The sequence below is a fragment of the Colias eurytheme genome, chromosome 24, assembly GCF_061535395.1.
Source record: "Colias eurytheme isolate Ceu_HAF_F1 chromosome 24, ilColEury1 Martin Lab GWU primary, whole genome shotgun sequence".
Lineage (NCBI taxonomy): Eukaryota > Metazoa > Arthropoda > Insecta > Lepidoptera > Pieridae > Colias > Colias eurytheme.
Window position 1 is genome coordinate 6342345 of NC_143003.1, and position 18392 is coordinate 6360736.

General features: G+C 36.0%; 1 protein-coding gene across 1 annotated transcript in view; it reads left to right on the plus strand.

Moving 5' to 3' along the window:
• Positions 1–18392, plus strand: part of Cals (calsyntenin 1) — a 189928-nt gene that overhangs the window by 166656 nt on the left and 4880 nt on the right. The window contains exons 2-16 of the mRNA XM_090115663.1: positions 5352–5512; positions 8455–8576; positions 9037–9248; positions 9783–9929; positions 10346–10546; positions 11840–11920; positions 12383–12565; positions 12989–13116; positions 13754–13934; positions 14645–14782; positions 15497–15629; positions 15961–16154; positions 16847–17025; positions 17617–17733; positions 18153–18245. Coding sequence (XP_089971789.1) covers positions 5352–5512; positions 8455–8576; positions 9037–9248; positions 9783–9929; positions 10346–10546; positions 11840–11920; positions 12383–12565; positions 12989–13116; positions 13754–13934; positions 14645–14782; positions 15497–15629; positions 15961–16154; positions 16847–17025; positions 17617–17733; positions 18153–18245 — 2270 coding nt within the window. The remainder of the gene's footprint in view (positions 1–5351; positions 5513–8454; positions 8577–9036; positions 9249–9782; positions 9930–10345; positions 10547–11839; positions 11921–12382; positions 12566–12988; positions 13117–13753; positions 13935–14644; positions 14783–15496; positions 15630–15960; positions 16155–16846; positions 17026–17616; positions 17734–18152; positions 18246–18392) is intronic.

Below are 18392 nucleotides of genomic sequence, written 5' to 3' on the forward strand. Positions count from 1 at the left end.
ATTCACAATATAATACATAGGTACCCGTTTTCATAAATCTATGCTGTGATCGTGTAAAGAAAACCTTTAACTGATATACGAGTAGTGTCAGGTGATAAAAGCTAGTCTTTTAATAATATTGAAGTCCCTCGTCATTTCATGGCTTCAATAAATTAATTTATAAGGGCTTCCTAGTTAAATTTTATCTAGTAACTCGGAAAATTGTATTTATTAGCAACAGACTGTAACAGTGTTGAAACTAGGGTTGCCAAGTAGAAATTCTGCGAATCTCCGGGAAATTTTAATTATTCATTCGGTTAAAAAAATAACAAGCATTTGGAATAGTAAAATTATTAAATTTTAGAATTGGAATACTGTATTTACTTTGCTTATACAGTTATTCCATTTAGTACATAATATATAAAATAAATAAAAATAAAAATCATTTATTGAGTACCAAGACAGTGACATAAAATAATACAAACTCGACGATCGCCTCAACTAGGTATAAACCTGTGCTAGAGACGACCGACGCCTTCCACATTAGACTTAGCCATAGCCAGTATTGTACTATAGTCTATACAAATTTAGATAATATAACCGCTGCGCTCTATTGGTAAGAAACTGTATATCTATTATTAACATATTTACGAAGGAAAAATACCGTGTACCTCCGTTTTTTTTTCTTTCATAAATTTCAATAAATCTGAATCTGAAATAAATATTATTCATGTCCATAACTGAAAGCTTGCAATTGAATAGCATAACTTAAAACGCTCGAGCAGCAACCCTACGTCACACTACGTACAGTTGACTCGTGTTTTCGTATTCAGGGAGCGGAGTGAGAAAGGGTCCCGTGTAACGGCATAATTTACGATCGCCATAAACTATCGCTGACCGGAATATTTAACTTGACCTTAACTTACACTTTTGCAGTTGTTATGTTTCGGATACTCTGAGTTGTGACGTATGGTTATGGGTTGAGTGGCGTTTGCTGGTTTGTGATTGCAATGGTTTTGATGGTGTAAGCGACTCAAATGTAACACTGTTTGGGATTATTTTTTACTGTTATGCAATAGATGACTTTGTTGTTATGTGTGTGTTGCTGTAAGATCAGAGGGTAATAAATCATGCGCTATGTTTTCAAATAACTTTTGTTTAATGCCAAAAATATTCCTGCATCTAAATTTATTAATAGACATTTTTAAAAGTATTGATATAGCAAAGGTATAGCAGTAATAGAAAACAAAGAATATGCAATACATATTTGATACCTGAAATAAATACAGGCTGTATTTACCATATTTGAGACATGTTATACATGGCTTTATACAAAACCTTTAAAGCCTACCAGGTACGTTTGTAAAATACGAAAAACGAAATTAGTATGTGTAGGCAATATTTTTTAACAAAAGTGATGCGAACGCAATTATAATTACCCATTGTGGCCCGCTATATTAAATTACGCGTGCGTGTTACGGCGCGTAACGTGAATTTATTACGCGCGCGTAAATCTCAATTGTGCGAGGTTGCGCTGAGTAATCGCTTGCTTTTAGATTTTCCCGCGGTTTTGCTTGTCATTGTGCTGATTAAAAATTTGGGGAATTTTTCGCCGTATTGAAGTTATTGTTTGTTGGATGAAGCTTACAAAGCTATGTTCAAAAGAAAACTCGTTTATAACGACATCTAGTTACGAATTAGACAAGAAAATTTTTCATATTAATTAAGGCTTATTTTGCTTGGAAGCCAGCTCATTGTATCAAGCTGCAATGGATTTTTTAAATTTTAAAGCAGAGGTAAAACGCAAAATGACACCTTACTTCGCATATTGTACGTCCAATCTTGGTAAAAATGTGAGAACTATGAAAAATTGGAAATAGAGGGATGTTCCTGATACTTTTTCGTATGAAGCAGAATATAATCTGTGATACTACAATGTTTGATGATTATTAAACTATTAAGATAATTCTACGTACGTTAGCAATCAAAATGGTTGAGATTATTTTTATAAGAATTATTCACAAATATATCGATTAAATAATACTAAAACATAATTAAATGTAATTTGTTGAACCATGTACGAAATATTTAAACAAAGAAATACACTGAAGGTGTGAGCAAAAAAAAAATGCTTAAATGAAAAATAATTTCCCTGCTTGTCGAAAACTGCCCAAAATGCCTTTAAACCACGTTTAAACATGGGTGATGTTTTTTTTTCTCCCTTTGGCGCCCTTCGAGTTGTTTAACGCGCTCGTAAAGAATGCTCAGGGCTGTCAGCGTGGAGAAAATGTTTTGTTTTTTTTTGGATGTCAGAAGAGTGTTTAAATAGATAGGGATTTTGGATGTATCTTGCAAAGGAAACTTCTTTCGCTTTTGAATAATTATTAAATGCTTGTGTGATCGAGTATGCTGTTAGAAAATATCGTTTACTAGCTTCCGCCCACGACTTTGTACGTGCATCCCTGTTTTTCCCTGTTCCCGCAAAAATTTCGGGAAATCATTTCTTAGCGGATGCCTACGACCTAACATCTACCTGCAAGCCAAATTTCAGCCCGATACGTCCAGTGGTTTGGGCTGTGCGTTGATAGATCACTATATCAGTCACCTTTGAGTTTATATATACAGATATGCACCGTGGTTTAAATGGCAAAGTTATCTTTTAAATTTTACATATATTTTCTGGTTTTTACAAATGAAAACATCTGTATATCGCTAATAATCTATAAACCTGCATAAATACACCTTTCCAAGACTCTTTACAGAATAAACCTACACTTACAGCTATTCTAAAATATACAAGAAAGGAACATAAAACGTTATCCAATTTAAGTCTTTAGAAAAATGGCTACTATTTTCTTAGCACTCGGCGAAAGTAAATTTACATTACAGGGCTGGCAGCTACCAGTTACTTAGTTACATGCACGATACAAAGAGGTTTACGACACCCGTAACCCGGGACATTCGTCAAATCGGGATATAAACCCGGGATAGTATCTGCCAGTAAATCCGGATTCGATTCTCGGGTCAGTTTTACTATTGTGATGTTTTGTGCCGCTTAAATTGAGAGTGGTAGATGTGGAACTGTGATTTATTGAGGTTTCTGCTTGGTTATTGAGCTGTTGGAAATCACAGAGCTTTTTTTAAGATGAATCTTAGCGATAGACCACTTTAGTGGCACAATGTAAGATTACAAGCACTGTCTTGTAATAAGGTTTCATTTTAAATCATAATTAGGAAACCAGAAGTTACTGTCTCGAAAGTATAATTCAAAAAAACAAGGAAGAAACAGTTTGAAGGAGACATGCGTGAGCAAACATCGAATCATGTACAAGAAACGCACATAAAATTCGTATTTGCTTGGAAATACGTGTTGAATTTACAAATGTATGTGGAATACTTATAAAATGTTATCTTCGCTTCGAACAACGTGTCGTATTATCAAAAAAGTACTTCAACCTAGAATGAACAATTCATAAGCTCTTACACATTAAAATTCAAATTAGACATCACTAATTCATCAACAATAGGGCACTAGAAGCAGGGTTCAACGCAAGCGATGGTACAGAGCCGCTCAAACGTATCCAGTTACCGATTTACGTGGATGCATTGATTGAATCGTTGCAAATTTCTGTTTCGCCGTAGCAGGATTCGAGGTGGAGATTTGAATAGTAACATCATCCTTTTGTGCTGTTTCCGATGGTGGTTCGGAAGGCTTGATAGTGATGCTAATTCGCGTAGAGATTGAATTATGAAAGTATGGTGTTGAACTGTGTGGAAATGATTTGCGTTATTGTGTTTGTTTTGAAGTGTTACAAGTGTTTTAAGTTTACGGAGCGATGTATGTAGTTGTTATGTTTGATCTTAATATTCTTTTCTTCAATATTGTCACAATAGAACCTTATGCTCCATTATACAAATAATACAATTAAGAGAAGCCTGTTTCGTTCCATTCTTCTTAGAATATAAATCCTCTTAAATACTTTCAAATACCCCTACTTAAAAATGAAAGCAATTCAACCGAAATATAATGTTTCATCAGAAGCATCCGCTGCTCCCAGAGGAAAATCTACAGGGAAATTGTCGATGACAAGTTTAGTGAAACGTACAAAAAATGAAATTAAGTAGGAACAATGGTTTTATCTTTTATAATATTTTATAAAATAAAAGAGTAAAGTAAAAATTTTCACCTAACGTTACCTAGAATCTCCTCTGTTAATGTCACGTAGGTACATCCATTTTCTTACTTCAGAATCTTACGTGAGAAATTTTTCCAATAAAATGAAGGAAGACTTTGTTATAACAAAGTCTATTGAAAATGTTTATCCATAAAATATAAGACTGTTTTCGTAAAGCAACTTTTTCACTTTAAAATGTTCTGATTTAAAACAGTAATAATTGAGTCTTAGAGCATTAAACCAACTTTAATGCTCTAACAATTGAGTAGACTTACGTTTTTCATTATATCATTGTCAATTCGCTATTTTTACTTTTTTGTTACTTTTATTTTTGCCTAAGTCAAAATATTAACACATTGTTGATTTAGAAAAGATGTTTCTAAAATAAAATTTTAGAAGAGATACATCCTGAACACTGCTTAAAAATAAAAATACATTGATATGTCTTATTTAAGTAGTTGATAAACTGTCCACGAGGGTATACGTTACGTTAAAAGCCTTTTAATGAAACTTCTCTGTCCATGGAGCGGTACCAAACTATTTGCCTTCCGCACTCCGCTTTATTTTATCTAGAACTAATTCTCATAGTGTTATCAAAGACCGCTGGCATTCTGGCCACTCTCCAAATTGCGAGTGCCTTCACGTATGCGGTCGCCATACATAATTCAAAAGGCATACAGCCTCCCAATAAGATTTAGATAATGAATGAAGTTTTAAGTGAGAGGTGAAAAGTTTTAAAAGCAGGATACGAGGCGAAACGTCAAAAGGATTTTCCGAGATTCAAAGATTTCAATCAGCGAAATTGAGGGGTAAATAGTAAAAAAACTCGAGATTTCGAACGCTTTAAGAGCTAGGAAAGGCATATTGGAGACTAGTTTTAAAGTAGGAAGGTCTCTCTTTAATTACTCGATTCATCTTAATGCAATGGGTTAATCACAATTAAAAACTAGTTGATAGATTTGCTATATTAAAAGCGTATTGATTCTTTATTATGATTTTTTTTCTTTCCCTCGTATATAAAATGTTTGACATCGTGTATCGGGTGCTTCAATATCAGTTAATCAATTTACGTATCAAGATATAAGTTGTAACGACCTGCCTAATTTTAAATGTCCTACTTATGATTAATCGAAGATCAAATTGTTAGCCCAGCTTCATCTGTAACAGAAAAATTAAACAAAATCTCTTCTTTCACAGACATTCCATACCTGGAGCTGGCAGAGCCGGACGAGGGTTACCACGGGCTGATCAGAGAGAACGAGACGCTGGTGGAGGTGACGCCGACGATACGCGCCCGCGGACCGCTCTGCTCCTTCCTCATACTGAACAACAAGCACCATGGAGAAGCGCCGTTTGAGGTAAATGAGTTGATTGAATTATTTCCATTTAAATATGTATTAGCATTTAGCGCTGTATTGTAATAACAACACCTATATTTCTTACTGTATTCTCGCAATTTATGTAATTTGAATTTGAATTTTGAATAATTTGAATTTGTGGCAATACATTCTTGGATTGGAATGCAGATTAATGTGTTTGTAGTTCGAGCAAATAGACTGCTACATTTGTTATACCCAATGGTCCTCCTAATTCCTGAAATAATATTAACATCTACGTAATTGACGCTCTTAAAAGGATATCTACCCGATTACATAAGTATCTATACTGATAATTTAAAATTATAACCCCTATGGAGGCACGGATTATAATTTATCGCCTTTGTAGTATTGTAATACTCCTTTATCAATTGCTATGCAATAGCATTTGCTCTCGTCTTCTTCCAAAAATGTATAGCAGCAATATTCCATCATTTTCTAATGCAATGGCCAGTTACTGCGCAAACCCGTATTTCCAATTTGACGCTATGAAAAATTCGTCGCTCCGATTTTACTGGTCCAAACTTGGACATTAAAAACAAATCAATAAAATGAACGCGGCCTGTGCCAAACTGTTATAGCAATACATTTGAAAGAGCAATCAACATCAGAACTTTATGCATTCACAATGCCCTATCGTATGTCGGGGCCGGCACGAAATTATTGGACCGCGCTTGTCCGCTAGCCACGTATGACTTTATTTTATTTTCCCCGTTCTATTCTACTGGCTGAACAGAAAATTGCCGTTTACAAAGTTTGTCTCTATTTGAATAGTTTTCACGTGCGATATTTCATTTTTATTCATGTCTCTTTACTTTGTTAGCAGTAATTTCATCATCTTTTTGTTCACGAGTTTTGTGAATTTCCACGTGAAACGGAACAATATCGTTGACACGATATTTTTTAAGTTCTTTGCATCATCCGTCGTACACACAACAGCATCATTAATCAAGGACCATATTCCCAGCTGTTAAATTGCAACCGCAACAATAAAAACCTCCTTCTAGCTCTCAAAGCGAACATTAGTAAATTTTATTACTTCATGAATGCAAAATACGACTGTAAATTTCTTATCGTTGTGCTCTTTACGAGGGAAGCAAATAAGCAACGATTTCTCCAGAGAAATCCTCAACACCACCGCAATAATATTTCAACTGCAATATATTTATGCTTTACGACATAGAAATACCGACACCGTATCTCGATTTTCATTGTATAAAGCGCTTTAATGTCATAAAAATAAGGGTGATACGTGGACGCCGGATCACTGTCGGCCGACTCAGATGGTCGCTTACAAAGCGATATTTTTATTGAATTTTAAAATTTATTGCCGTTGGCAACTCCTTTGATGGGATATTTTATAACGTGTCCAATATTTGTCGGAAGGGATGAGTTATGTTAGTTGAATGTACGAACGAGTGGGAAGTCTAAATTGGGAGATCATCCGGATATTATATTTGTCAAAGTTTAACTAAAAATACTTCCCGATTTGTCAACAGCATTGATGCTCATCTTGTTTGTTAGTTCCCTATCAATATTTGGATTGAACCTTACGGAATATTTTATTAACGTTTGTATTCCGTGAATATTTGTGTGAATACGGAAAACAATGATTATTATAATTTAACAAGTATGAATAAGGATAATAACAAACCAATGCTTTCTATAGTTTCTTTGGTATTCTATACTATTATTTTTAAATAATAAATTAAAATGTTGCTATAAATGATTTTCTGTTGCATATGTTGACTTTGATTCCTGTCTTCTTGAGTTAGCTAAACCACCCTTACATAATGCCTCCTAAACTAATCAAGGCAGATTATTATATCTCCATAGAATTTATGATATGGTGAATAAATGATTGATCAAATTATATTCTTATCAAGTTCCTTACAGAACACAGGTGGTTATTGTCATAAATGGTAATTTTCGTTGTATTATTGCCCTGTTATTCCCACACGAGTATCGCACAATATTTCTTTTATGTCGATATCAAATTTTTTATAGTTGCCAATAACAATTTTGTACTGTATCACCTGCCGCTTTGTCTTGTTTCAATGTTTTATTTACGATCGTTACTGCGTCCTGTTTTGATGAAATAAATATTGCAACCCTTTTTTATATTTGCATAACTAAAATTTTCTATTGTCTTTACATCGATATTTAATTAATTGTTTTTGAGTTTGTGTTTTTAGTTTGAAAACGTTTTGGTGGGAATTGAAACTATATTTTAGCATCCTCTACGTTTTTTTTTATTTTTATTAATATCGAGCCCCATAAATACTTTCACAATATAATTAGATTTTAATACATCAACAAAATGTGTTACACCGTCCTGTAACATCTTAATCAACATCATTTAACCAAGCAGAGCAGATACATAATTGCATATTTTGTATCTCAATGCGCTCATTTGAATATCTATTACGTGTGCTCGGTTGTTACCAACAAATTTGTATCTATTTCTGGTCCCAGTGGTTCTATCGATTGTCTATATCCAACATTTTACACTGCTATTGTCTCTTCCACTTGTGCACCTTTGTTGGAATAGATTATATTGTGATCAGCGTCTTTGTATTTACATTTTAATGTAACTGTATCAGATGAAGCTCTGTGTTCAATGGGAGGTGTGTTTTTGTTTTGTGGTTGTGTGTGTAATCAAATAATTTAGGTTTTGGTATCAAATGTAGGCTTTCAGGTATTTGGATTTGATTGGATGTGTGGTTAGATTATAAACATGATTTTTGTTTCTAGAAATATCGATTTAACGTGATTGTAACCTAACGTGTAAGTAAAGATTTTGCCTAAGCCGTTAATGGTTTAATCGTTTTTAAATTACTGTTGTTCATATGACTCTTATTTCGTACTTCGGCAAAAATGACTTAAATTTAAAGTTTAATAAAGATTAAAATACATTGTTACAGATTATGGTGGTGGATGAGAACGAGGCGAAGTTGCGGGTTCGATACCCGCTCAACTGCGAGAAGAGACGAAACTACAAGTTTGACATTGCCGCTGTGGGCTGCGACGGCTCTTATTCCAACACGTAAGTATCTATACTATCATTATAAGTGTGAAGAGTTTGTTTGTTTCGGTAAATCTCAGGACCGACGGTTTCTAGTTGAAAAATATTATTTTATGCAGGATAGATATGGACGAAGGCTTTATGACATCACGCTACAACCAATAAGAGCGGAGCAACGATGAAAAAAGTAGCAAAAGCGGGAAAAAATGTTTCCTTTTTTAGTATATCCCATATTTTTGCAATGAATTATTGTTTCATATACCAAAATTTAACTAAATTTTGCATGATAATACTTCACTAAATGGTTCCGAATGAAATATATTTATAAAATTGCAATATAATTTATTGATTTTCATGAAGAACATGGAAATAAATCCTGCTAATTTATATCTCTTTCGCTAAATTTTTGGACGTAGATGAATCGATTTAAGGGGAAATTGTGATTTATTACGCATCCTATAAATCATGTCCATTTTTCCAGTGTCCCAGTGCACATAACAGTGACTGACGTGAACGAATTCGCGCCGGTGTTCAGCCAGGCGGCGTACGTGAGGTCCGTCGACGAGGGCAAGATATACGATGAGATTGTGCGCGTGGAAGCGACTGATCGTGATTGCACCCCGCGGTATGGCGATGTGTGCAAGTATGAGATCATCACTGATAGAAGTCAACCGTTTACGATTGATAATGAAGGTGAGTTTTGGGGTTAAAGTGATATTTCATGTGTAAGGTGCACTCGTAATTAATTCCATGTGTAGTAATTATTTTTTGAAGCAAAATTTCTTTAAGTGCGTTGAGAGCATCATGGCAATGCCATGATGACATGGAGTAAGGCGAAAATTTTGGTATTTAGGAAATTTCACTTCTGACACGTATGCTCGGCACACACACTCTCTTTTATTGATAGTAATGAGACGAGACACTTATGGTCGGTTTCACAGCTACTGGATATGTTCTGTTTAGCTTAACTCGAGTAAAATAACAAATGGTGTATGAAAATTTACGCCCAAATCAACTATCAGAAAGCGGTGAAACGAGCCCTGAATATTTTATGTCGAATTTGTAATCAATTCCATGTGTAACGATTTATATTTGATTGATAGACGAATAGATTTCGTGTTGGTGTGTCACAGGGATCGTATATTGGGCCTGATTTATTTTTTATTGTTGTTAATGGGAATTTTGAAAATGTTTATGTTTAGTGAATAATTTTAATTGTTTTTTCAGGTGTTATCCGCAACACGGAGCCCCTTGATTACGAGAAGTCACACAATCACATTCTATCCGTGGTCGCGTACGATTGTGGCATGATGGAATCCGCGCCTGTAATGGTGACCATCAAAGTGAACAAACCCTGCAGGGCTGGATGGAAAGGTGCGTTGCAATTTAAGTAGAACATATGGGAAAATTGTTTTTAATTTGCATTTTTCATGTCTCCAATAATAAACGATTTTTTCTACATATAGATGCATTTATCGAAATGTCTCAAATTGTATTATCGTATATATTGAGGTTTATTAGATTACTTCTTTCTTATTTAATTGCCTTTTTAAACATTATAATTTTAAAACCACAGATAGTCTAAAATTATTATGTCATATAATATCATTTTCAATAATCACTGATTCTACTACAAACGTTATATCTTCTCCATCTATATATGTATTCTACTTCATTCTTAATCTATATACATATTTTATAAGGTGTTTTATTTTATTTTGCGAAATTCGCAAACATATCACCAATCAGCCTTCTCACATTATTGATTTATATTTATACCAATATTCCAGGTATCGCCGAGCGCGTAGACTACGCCCCCGGCACTGGCCCGCTTGCCCTATTCCCAGCGGCTCGTCTCGAGGCATGCTCTAGCGACGAGCGTTGTCCCGGCGTGACGCGCATACAAGCTGCCGTCACGCTGCAAGCGTCACGCGCTGGCGTGGCCTGCGATCGGGACACGTACACGCTGCGTGCTCAGAAGAGCATCTGTGGTGAGTGTAGTGACACCTCGCTCTGAATCGCGAAATGTTTTCGCTATAGAGCATACTAGCGGTCCGCCCCGGCTTCGCCCGTGGTACATATTTCGCAATAAAAGGTAGCCTATGTTCTTTGTCAGGGTCTAAAGATTATCTGTGCCAAATTTCATCAAAATCGGTCCAGTAGTTTATGCGTGAAAACCATACATACATACATACAAACCTTTCCTCTTTATAATATAAGTATAGATATACAACTTTCGGACATCATTCATCGGGGCCATAACGGCCGCCAAGTCGAGTAGAGGGAGCGAGGATCGTTCTTATTTCGATGGTGGAATCACACCTTCCTTCCTGCATAGTTAGTTCAATGATCAACTCTAAAAACTAGACTCACGATAATCAAAGGTCGTCAAAAATGTCGGAGCAGCGTTAAAAGCGTAATGTTTACAGAAAACTGTCCAAGAGAAACTCTGCCAAATAGACATGCAGGCAGAGTTTTGTCATTTAACAAATTATCTACAATCGTCGGCGGTGTTTCAACACGATGGGACAAATTACCTGTGTGACCTGTGTAAATACAGTAGTCTATTAAGAAAAGAAGTTGGTTGTCCAAAGAGGAAATTTTCATAACTATAGAATTATAGCATTTTCGATTTTCCGGACATTTGCTAAACTGAAGTTTGATATTGGCAAAATTGGATTGTATTCCTGATACTGATCGTTTGTACGAGGGTAGAATTGCTCTTATTCCTCCGAATATTGTTTCTAAACAACTTGGACACAGCAATAATTGAAAGGAAATTATTACTAGATGTTCCATTAACAATGGGGCATAAGCAATCTGGATAATTTGTTTTGAAAGTTGCGCGTATTTATACCGATCCGCAAATTCTAAATGGAAATTAAATATTTAAATGAGAAACGGACGGGATTCTAAAACTTTGTCCGCCTTCTCTCGAAGTGAGGACGAATAAACTAAACAATTGTAACATTGAATAAATGGTTTTTAATAGATAAATTCATGTTTATAAATCTGTCCTGACATTTCTTTTGAATTTTTAATACAGCTTTCTTGAATTGGATAACTTGAACTTTGTACAAAACATTTTAGGACGCGAAGAGAATAATTATAAAATAAATGTTTGGATAATTGTTAATCAAATTTCAAGGGATAAGTGAAACGACATTTCAAGAGCTTTTTAAAAATAATAACTGTAGCGATCCCGTTTTTGAGTGTGACGCATGTAATTTTGAACTTTGTTGATATTTAATATAGTTTATTTTATATAATCGTTATTTTTACAGGTCTGGAACCGAAAACCATCGATTTACTACCGAGCCCTGGTGTTGGCAATGAGTGGACCAAGTCCTTGAAACCTGATTCAGGTGAGTGTTAAAATTATATAACATTGTGTATCTTTTGTGTAAGTGACAACTTTTCCTTGCTCAATTTTGTTTTCGGATTGTTCCATCAACATGCAAGTACCATTTTAAAAGATCTTTGAAGAATAGACACTTGGGATACTATTTTTTCTGGCGAGTTTTGTGAATTTGCTTTTGGTGACCCTAGCACACGTCAATCGTCATTTATAGTTTTTAATTTATTTAAATGATCAATGTAATGTATTTAACCTTTAAATATATATTCAATACAGTGATATTTTTACACTGCTCGATTTTCTATGTTGCGTGTCACCTCTATGTATGTAGACGTGGCTCGGCCGTGGAAAATTTCAGTTCACGCGTTCGAGCCTCGTTTACATAGGCCGAGCTGTCTCGCGCAGACAGCTTCGCGAAGCTGTTCCGCTCTGCTATTGCTTTATTAATTGTTTTTATGCTATTCTTCAGGGCGTGACGGCGAGCAGATGTTCGAATTCGACGGCGAATCCACCTCAGCCGTAGTACCGGAGACGCTACTCCCACACTCGCTCGGCAGCACGTTCGCGGTGAGCGTGTGGCTGCGGCACGCGCCGCCGCCCGACCACGACAAGCACCGCAAGGAGCACGTCGTGTGCCTCGCGGACGATCACAGTGAGTGTGGCCGCAGCACTATGGGGGGGCATAGTGGTGTAGAGAGTGTGGCTGCGGCATTAAGTGTGATAGAGCAGAGGGAGTGTGGTAACGTCATAATTGTTATATGTAAAAAGGCGGAGATCTTCAAAAACGGCAAACTGATGCCCACAGGATTAAACTTTAGAGTGAGAGAGACATGATTCAGTTATCGTGAACGAAAACATAACTAATCTGTCAATTCTAGCTAGGATGAGGCATTAAGTGTCGTGACACCATAATCATTATAGTCGGTAAGGCGCAGATTTTAGCAGCTGCTGCTAGGCAGCACTTAATCTACCATAATATCTCATAACGATAACCGATTCTAGAGATATCTTTTCATAGACAATACCTGTAATCTATATACGGCTATGAAAAATTATTAATCGTAATAACTTACAGAAATGAACAGACACCACTACGCCCTGTTTGTGCGCAACTGCCGCTTGATCCTGCTGCTGCGAAGAGATTTCGGTGAAGGCGACTTGAACATTTTCAGACCTGCTGAATGGCGCTGGAAGTTGCCTGAGGTAATGTTATATAGTTTTTTGTTGAATGGATTGTTATAAAATAGATAATTTATCTTTATTGAGTTTGCAGTTGTCAATAACACAATTTAAATGTATCACTGAAATGTTTGAAAACTTTGCCTCAGGTCTTATTTATTTTATAATAAGCAAAGGATTTCGTAGTTTAAAAGATACTTATCTTTAAACTGAATCCTATAATCGTCTCTTTTATCTGTATCTTAGTGCATTGGTAATATCTCCACTGAAAAAAATCTACGGATATTATATGATAACACTTAGATGTTTGATGTAAAATGATTGTTGATGTAGCTCACTTGGAATTTTAAGAAAATATGATTTTTCTAGCATATTACCTGGAGTATTTTTGACTGACCGGTGGGCTTGATTGGTAGTGGCCCTGCCTTCCAAGCCAGAGGTCGTGGGTCGATTCCCACCCGGGGCAAATATTTGTGTGATGAACATAGATGTTTGATCTGTGTCTATATATATATATATATATATATATATATATATATATATGTTTATCAGCCATCTGGTTTCCATATCAAAGAGAAAGCTTTGTATGGGATCAGATCGTACCGTGTGTGAAAATTGTCCTGAAATATTTATATCTATTTATGTATTATTTCTTTAACAGGTGTGCGACGACGAGTGGCATCACTACGCAGTGAACGTGCGATTCCCGAACGTCGAATTATATGTAGACGGGGAGTTATACCGAGCGGCGGACGGCAAAGCGCCCGAGGTGATCGACGATTGGCCGCTGCACCCCGCGCACGGAGTTAATACCACCATGGTTGTGGGCGCTTGCTGGCAGGGTACGTGGATAAAAAAAGACGTGTGGCACTCGGGGACTGCCGCGGTAAAGCTATTGCATGCTATGCCTTCAAGCCACACCTCCGCCCCCGTCGGAGTGGGAAGCGTGAGGTTTTTCGTTACGCAATTTCTGGATTCGGTCCCCGCGCTCAAGGCCCGCGATAGAAGCTATGCAATAGCTTAAAAGAAAAGAACTTTGTGTCTTAGTCAACCGCTCGTCAAAGGCAACTATTGGAAAAAGTTTCTTGTAGAAACTATAGAGTAGCCCTTTAGATAACTCTGACTTATGCATGCGAAAGCAGAGTTTTGTGAAGGACTGTTTTGTTTTAGTTGTTCATTGTATGTTAATGATATTCATCATTCAATTTTAACTGTTTGAAGTTTGTTATTTATCAATATTTCTGCTATCTATTACTGCCAAAAATGTAAGTTATATTATATGACATCCTGCATGTTTCTACAAATAAAAAATGTGTGCGTGTACTAGTGTACACACGTAAGAAGTGAAACTTCTTTATGACCTTATTTTTCAAAAAATAATTTACTATATGCAACTTTACAGAAATACGTCAATCACGCGCGATAGGGATAAAAACAAGATGGCGCGTAACGGAAAAATGTCACGCGTAACGAAAAAATGTTACACAAAATTTTTTTCCAACCCCGATAAAGAAGTTTCACTTAAAAAATAACGAATTTAACCACATTCCAGGCACGGAAAGTGACATGAAACACCACATGCACGGTTGGATGGCGGGGTTGGGCGTGGTCAAAGGAGCGGTCCAACCGCCCGCAGCTCTGCGCTGTGCCGCGAGGTGCAGGGAGGGACTGTCGCTTGCTCCTGATCTATGTGAGTATAGGGAAAAGTTGCTTTATGTGGGGGGAAGGGGGGATGTGTAGGGGAAGGCGTAGCTTTAGAAATAGAGGGGATTATGACAGGGGTAGGTGCGAAATCCATGTGAATGTATAGGGGGAGGGGATGGTGCGCAATCTATGTTAGTAAAGGAGGGACGATAACAGGAATAGGTGTTTGATCTATGTTAGTGTAGTAAAATAAAAATAACTGATCTCCTGAAATGATAAACAGCGCTGTTCGAGTGTCCAAATCCGACAGCTAGCTGGATCTGCTCCGATTATCACGTATATTTTTTTAATGCAATATTGCCTAATAGGTTGTTTATAACTATTCAATAATTTCGATTATTACGATATTATATGCGATTCGAATATCGATATACCATATTGTTTTGTTTTGACCGCCTCCTTGGTACAGTGGTTGACGCGTGAGCGTAGCACCGAGGGGTCCTGGGTTCGATTCCCGGTGGAGACGAAGAAAAAAAAATGTCTCGGTCTGGTAGGACACAGAAGGCTGATCACCTACTTGTCCCTAAAGAAAATCGATCAGTGATACAGATGTATAATGCATCTGCCCCTTACCCCACTAGGGGACATGGGACTTCACTTATATTATTTTGTTTTAATACCTCAAATCGGTGTCAGCAGAAGGACTCTTTAATTAATGTATTTAATAATTAATCACGATTTATATTTATTTTGTTTTTAGATCTCAAATCGGTGTCCGTGGAAGGTGACGGTGCGGCAGAAGTAGAGACGCTCGTGCGACGCGTCGCCTACGGGGATGCTAGGTCTTTCCCCACCCCGGGCAGACGGAATGTGCACTTGGATACTACTATTACGTGAGTTTTTGTGTACTAATAAATTATACATTTGAATTTAATACTCTAGAGACAAAAGTTTTGGTTTGTGGCATTTATTAAATGAAAATTTGCATTGTGCACCCCTATTTTTGTCTAAAATCCTGTTAAATGTAGGTCTAAAATGGTGAAATTTTGATGTATTATCATTTATCAATTAGAATACAAAGCACTTTGTACTCTGGAAGTTAAATCTATGCTTTCACGCCCTATAGAGATTTAATTTAAAAATCTAGTGACTGTTATCTGCTACTGAAATAAACAAATAGATGTAAAATAGAAAATAAATAATTACACATAATTTGTTTATCAGTTGCGACAATGGGCGCGTGATCAAGGCCCGACCGGCTGAATCGTATGTGATGGTGCTCTCACCGCAAACACCGACGATTCTGCTCAACGGTAGCGCGGATGCCGCGAGGGACTACGCCCACTTTAGAGCTGGTCTTCCGGTCTTCCCGGATCTGGAGGTTAAGGTCCTGGCGAGGGATAGGGATTCTGTTATTGGTGAGAAGTTTTTTTCTTGGTGTGATAAGTAATAAAGCCTCCTTTGATTTGTTTCGCTTATATCCATTATTAGACATGTTATAGTGCCACAAACTTATGTGGTGACAGTGTCGCTGATGTCGATTTTAGTTCGTAGTTTTAGTAGTTCCAGTTTTTGTCACCGGGTCAGTTAAGTTTGTGGCACTGTACATTTTTCAACTTTAAAATAGGTACTTGATTTCAGTACGTACCATTTTAAATATACAATAAACTTTTACGAAATGATTGTATATTTATGTATATGTTTAATAACTTTATTTATATATAGTTTACTAGAAACTGCCAAAAAATGTAAAAGATAAGAAATTTCAATTCTAAACGAAACGATTTCACAATGCTCTAGCTTTTGTCAATAGTAAAAGAGTACCCATAATTTGTGCAAAATTTTGTACTTCGCATATGCAATAAATAATAAAACGTCTTTGTGTATTAGTGTACACACGTAAGAAGTGAAACTTCGATATGACCTTATTTTTCAAAAAATAATTTACTATATGCAACTTTACAGAAATACGTCGAATCACGCGTGGTAGGGATAAGAAAAAGATGGCGCGTAACGGAAAAATGTCACGCGTAACGAAAAAATGTTACACTAAATTTTTTTTCCAACCCCGATAAAGAAGTTTCACTTCAATAAAATTAAATTCTCACAGAAGCGGACAGCCAGAAACTGGACAGTTGCGTGGTGTCCGTCTACCCGGCACTGAACCCGGACCACGAGGCACTAGCTCTACGTGGGCACTCGGTTTTGCCCGACTCGGATATACGAGCCACTCTAACAAGGGATGGAGTTAACTTGATCGGAGCTGATACGGTTCATAATTATCAGAAGGTGGGTTTTAAACTTAAGGACTAGAAAATTAATGTTTCTGTAAATAAAATTTTTTTGTATCGTAAAATTGAAAACGGTAAATGAATAAATCGTTTATTTGCAAGTAAACATGGTATACATAAGTTAAGATACATTATTACAGCATGTTTAGCAGTAGTAGAGCCGAATGCATTAGAAAGCATAATTTTTAAGGCCAATACATAATGTTTGGGCGTTTTTTTAGCTTTGGAACATGGCAATGAGATCCATGTTTACACTGTTCATGTTTAGCAAATAAAATTTATTTCGTTTCACAGTTTTAATAAATAAATCTACATGTTTTGCCTATTAACAATATTAAATTAGAACAAAGCAAAACTAGCAGATAAAATTTTAAATAATTTAAAAAAGGCTCATTTGAGACCACTAAATTACCAAAATGCCTACTTTTCCTGAAATTTATCTTTATTTTTAACCGACTTCAAAAAAGGAGGAGGTTTTCAATTCGATCGTATCTATTATTTTTTGTATGTGTGTTCGCGGATAATTTCATCGTTTATGAACCGATTTGGATTATTTTTTTTTCTACATTAATATTTATTTCCCCTACAGGTACTCCGCGACATCGAATACAGTAACAAGAAGCCGGCCTATTACCTGAACCGCGTGTTTAAACTGACTTGCTCTGAACTCAACGGCCGCTTCACTAGCAATGAATATGTGCAAACGGTATGTGGTTTTGTTTGCTTTTAGCTGTAAATTTTAGTAGTCAGGAAGGTTTTTATAGAGGGTTATAAAAAGTATTTTTAAGATATTATGACAACAGGGTGGAAAAATTATGTATAATGGAAAAATGTCAACCGAAATAAATAAACGAATTGAATATTCTTAATAATTTATGAGAATGTGAATAAAAGTGAAGCCATTTCTTTGTTGCCCTAACAGAAAACTCTCTGTTGAAATATTTTGATTCGAACAACAATTCAAAGACATGAGAAGTAGTAATTTACAGGTATTATAAGTAGCGAAGTTCGAACTCTTTTTTCCAACAATAATCTCTTAAACAAATAAGTACAAACTATATATAACTCAAGTTAGAATATTAATAATTCTACTTGTATTAATAAAAATAATTATATAATTTTCAGTTGACCGTTGTCCATCCTCGTGCGGCGGGAGATGTGCACGCACAACGTCCGAGTGGACTCGCTGATAAATTGGATGCTGTGGCCAGAGATAAGGTGTGTATAGTTAGATGGAGTGTAAATAGAAGAGATAATACCTTACTAGTAATATAAATGTAGTTTGTTTGTTTGGCTGTCCTTTTTTCACGTCGTAATGGAATTATTTTATGAAACTTATTAATTTTTGTGCCTGGAGGGTTAACT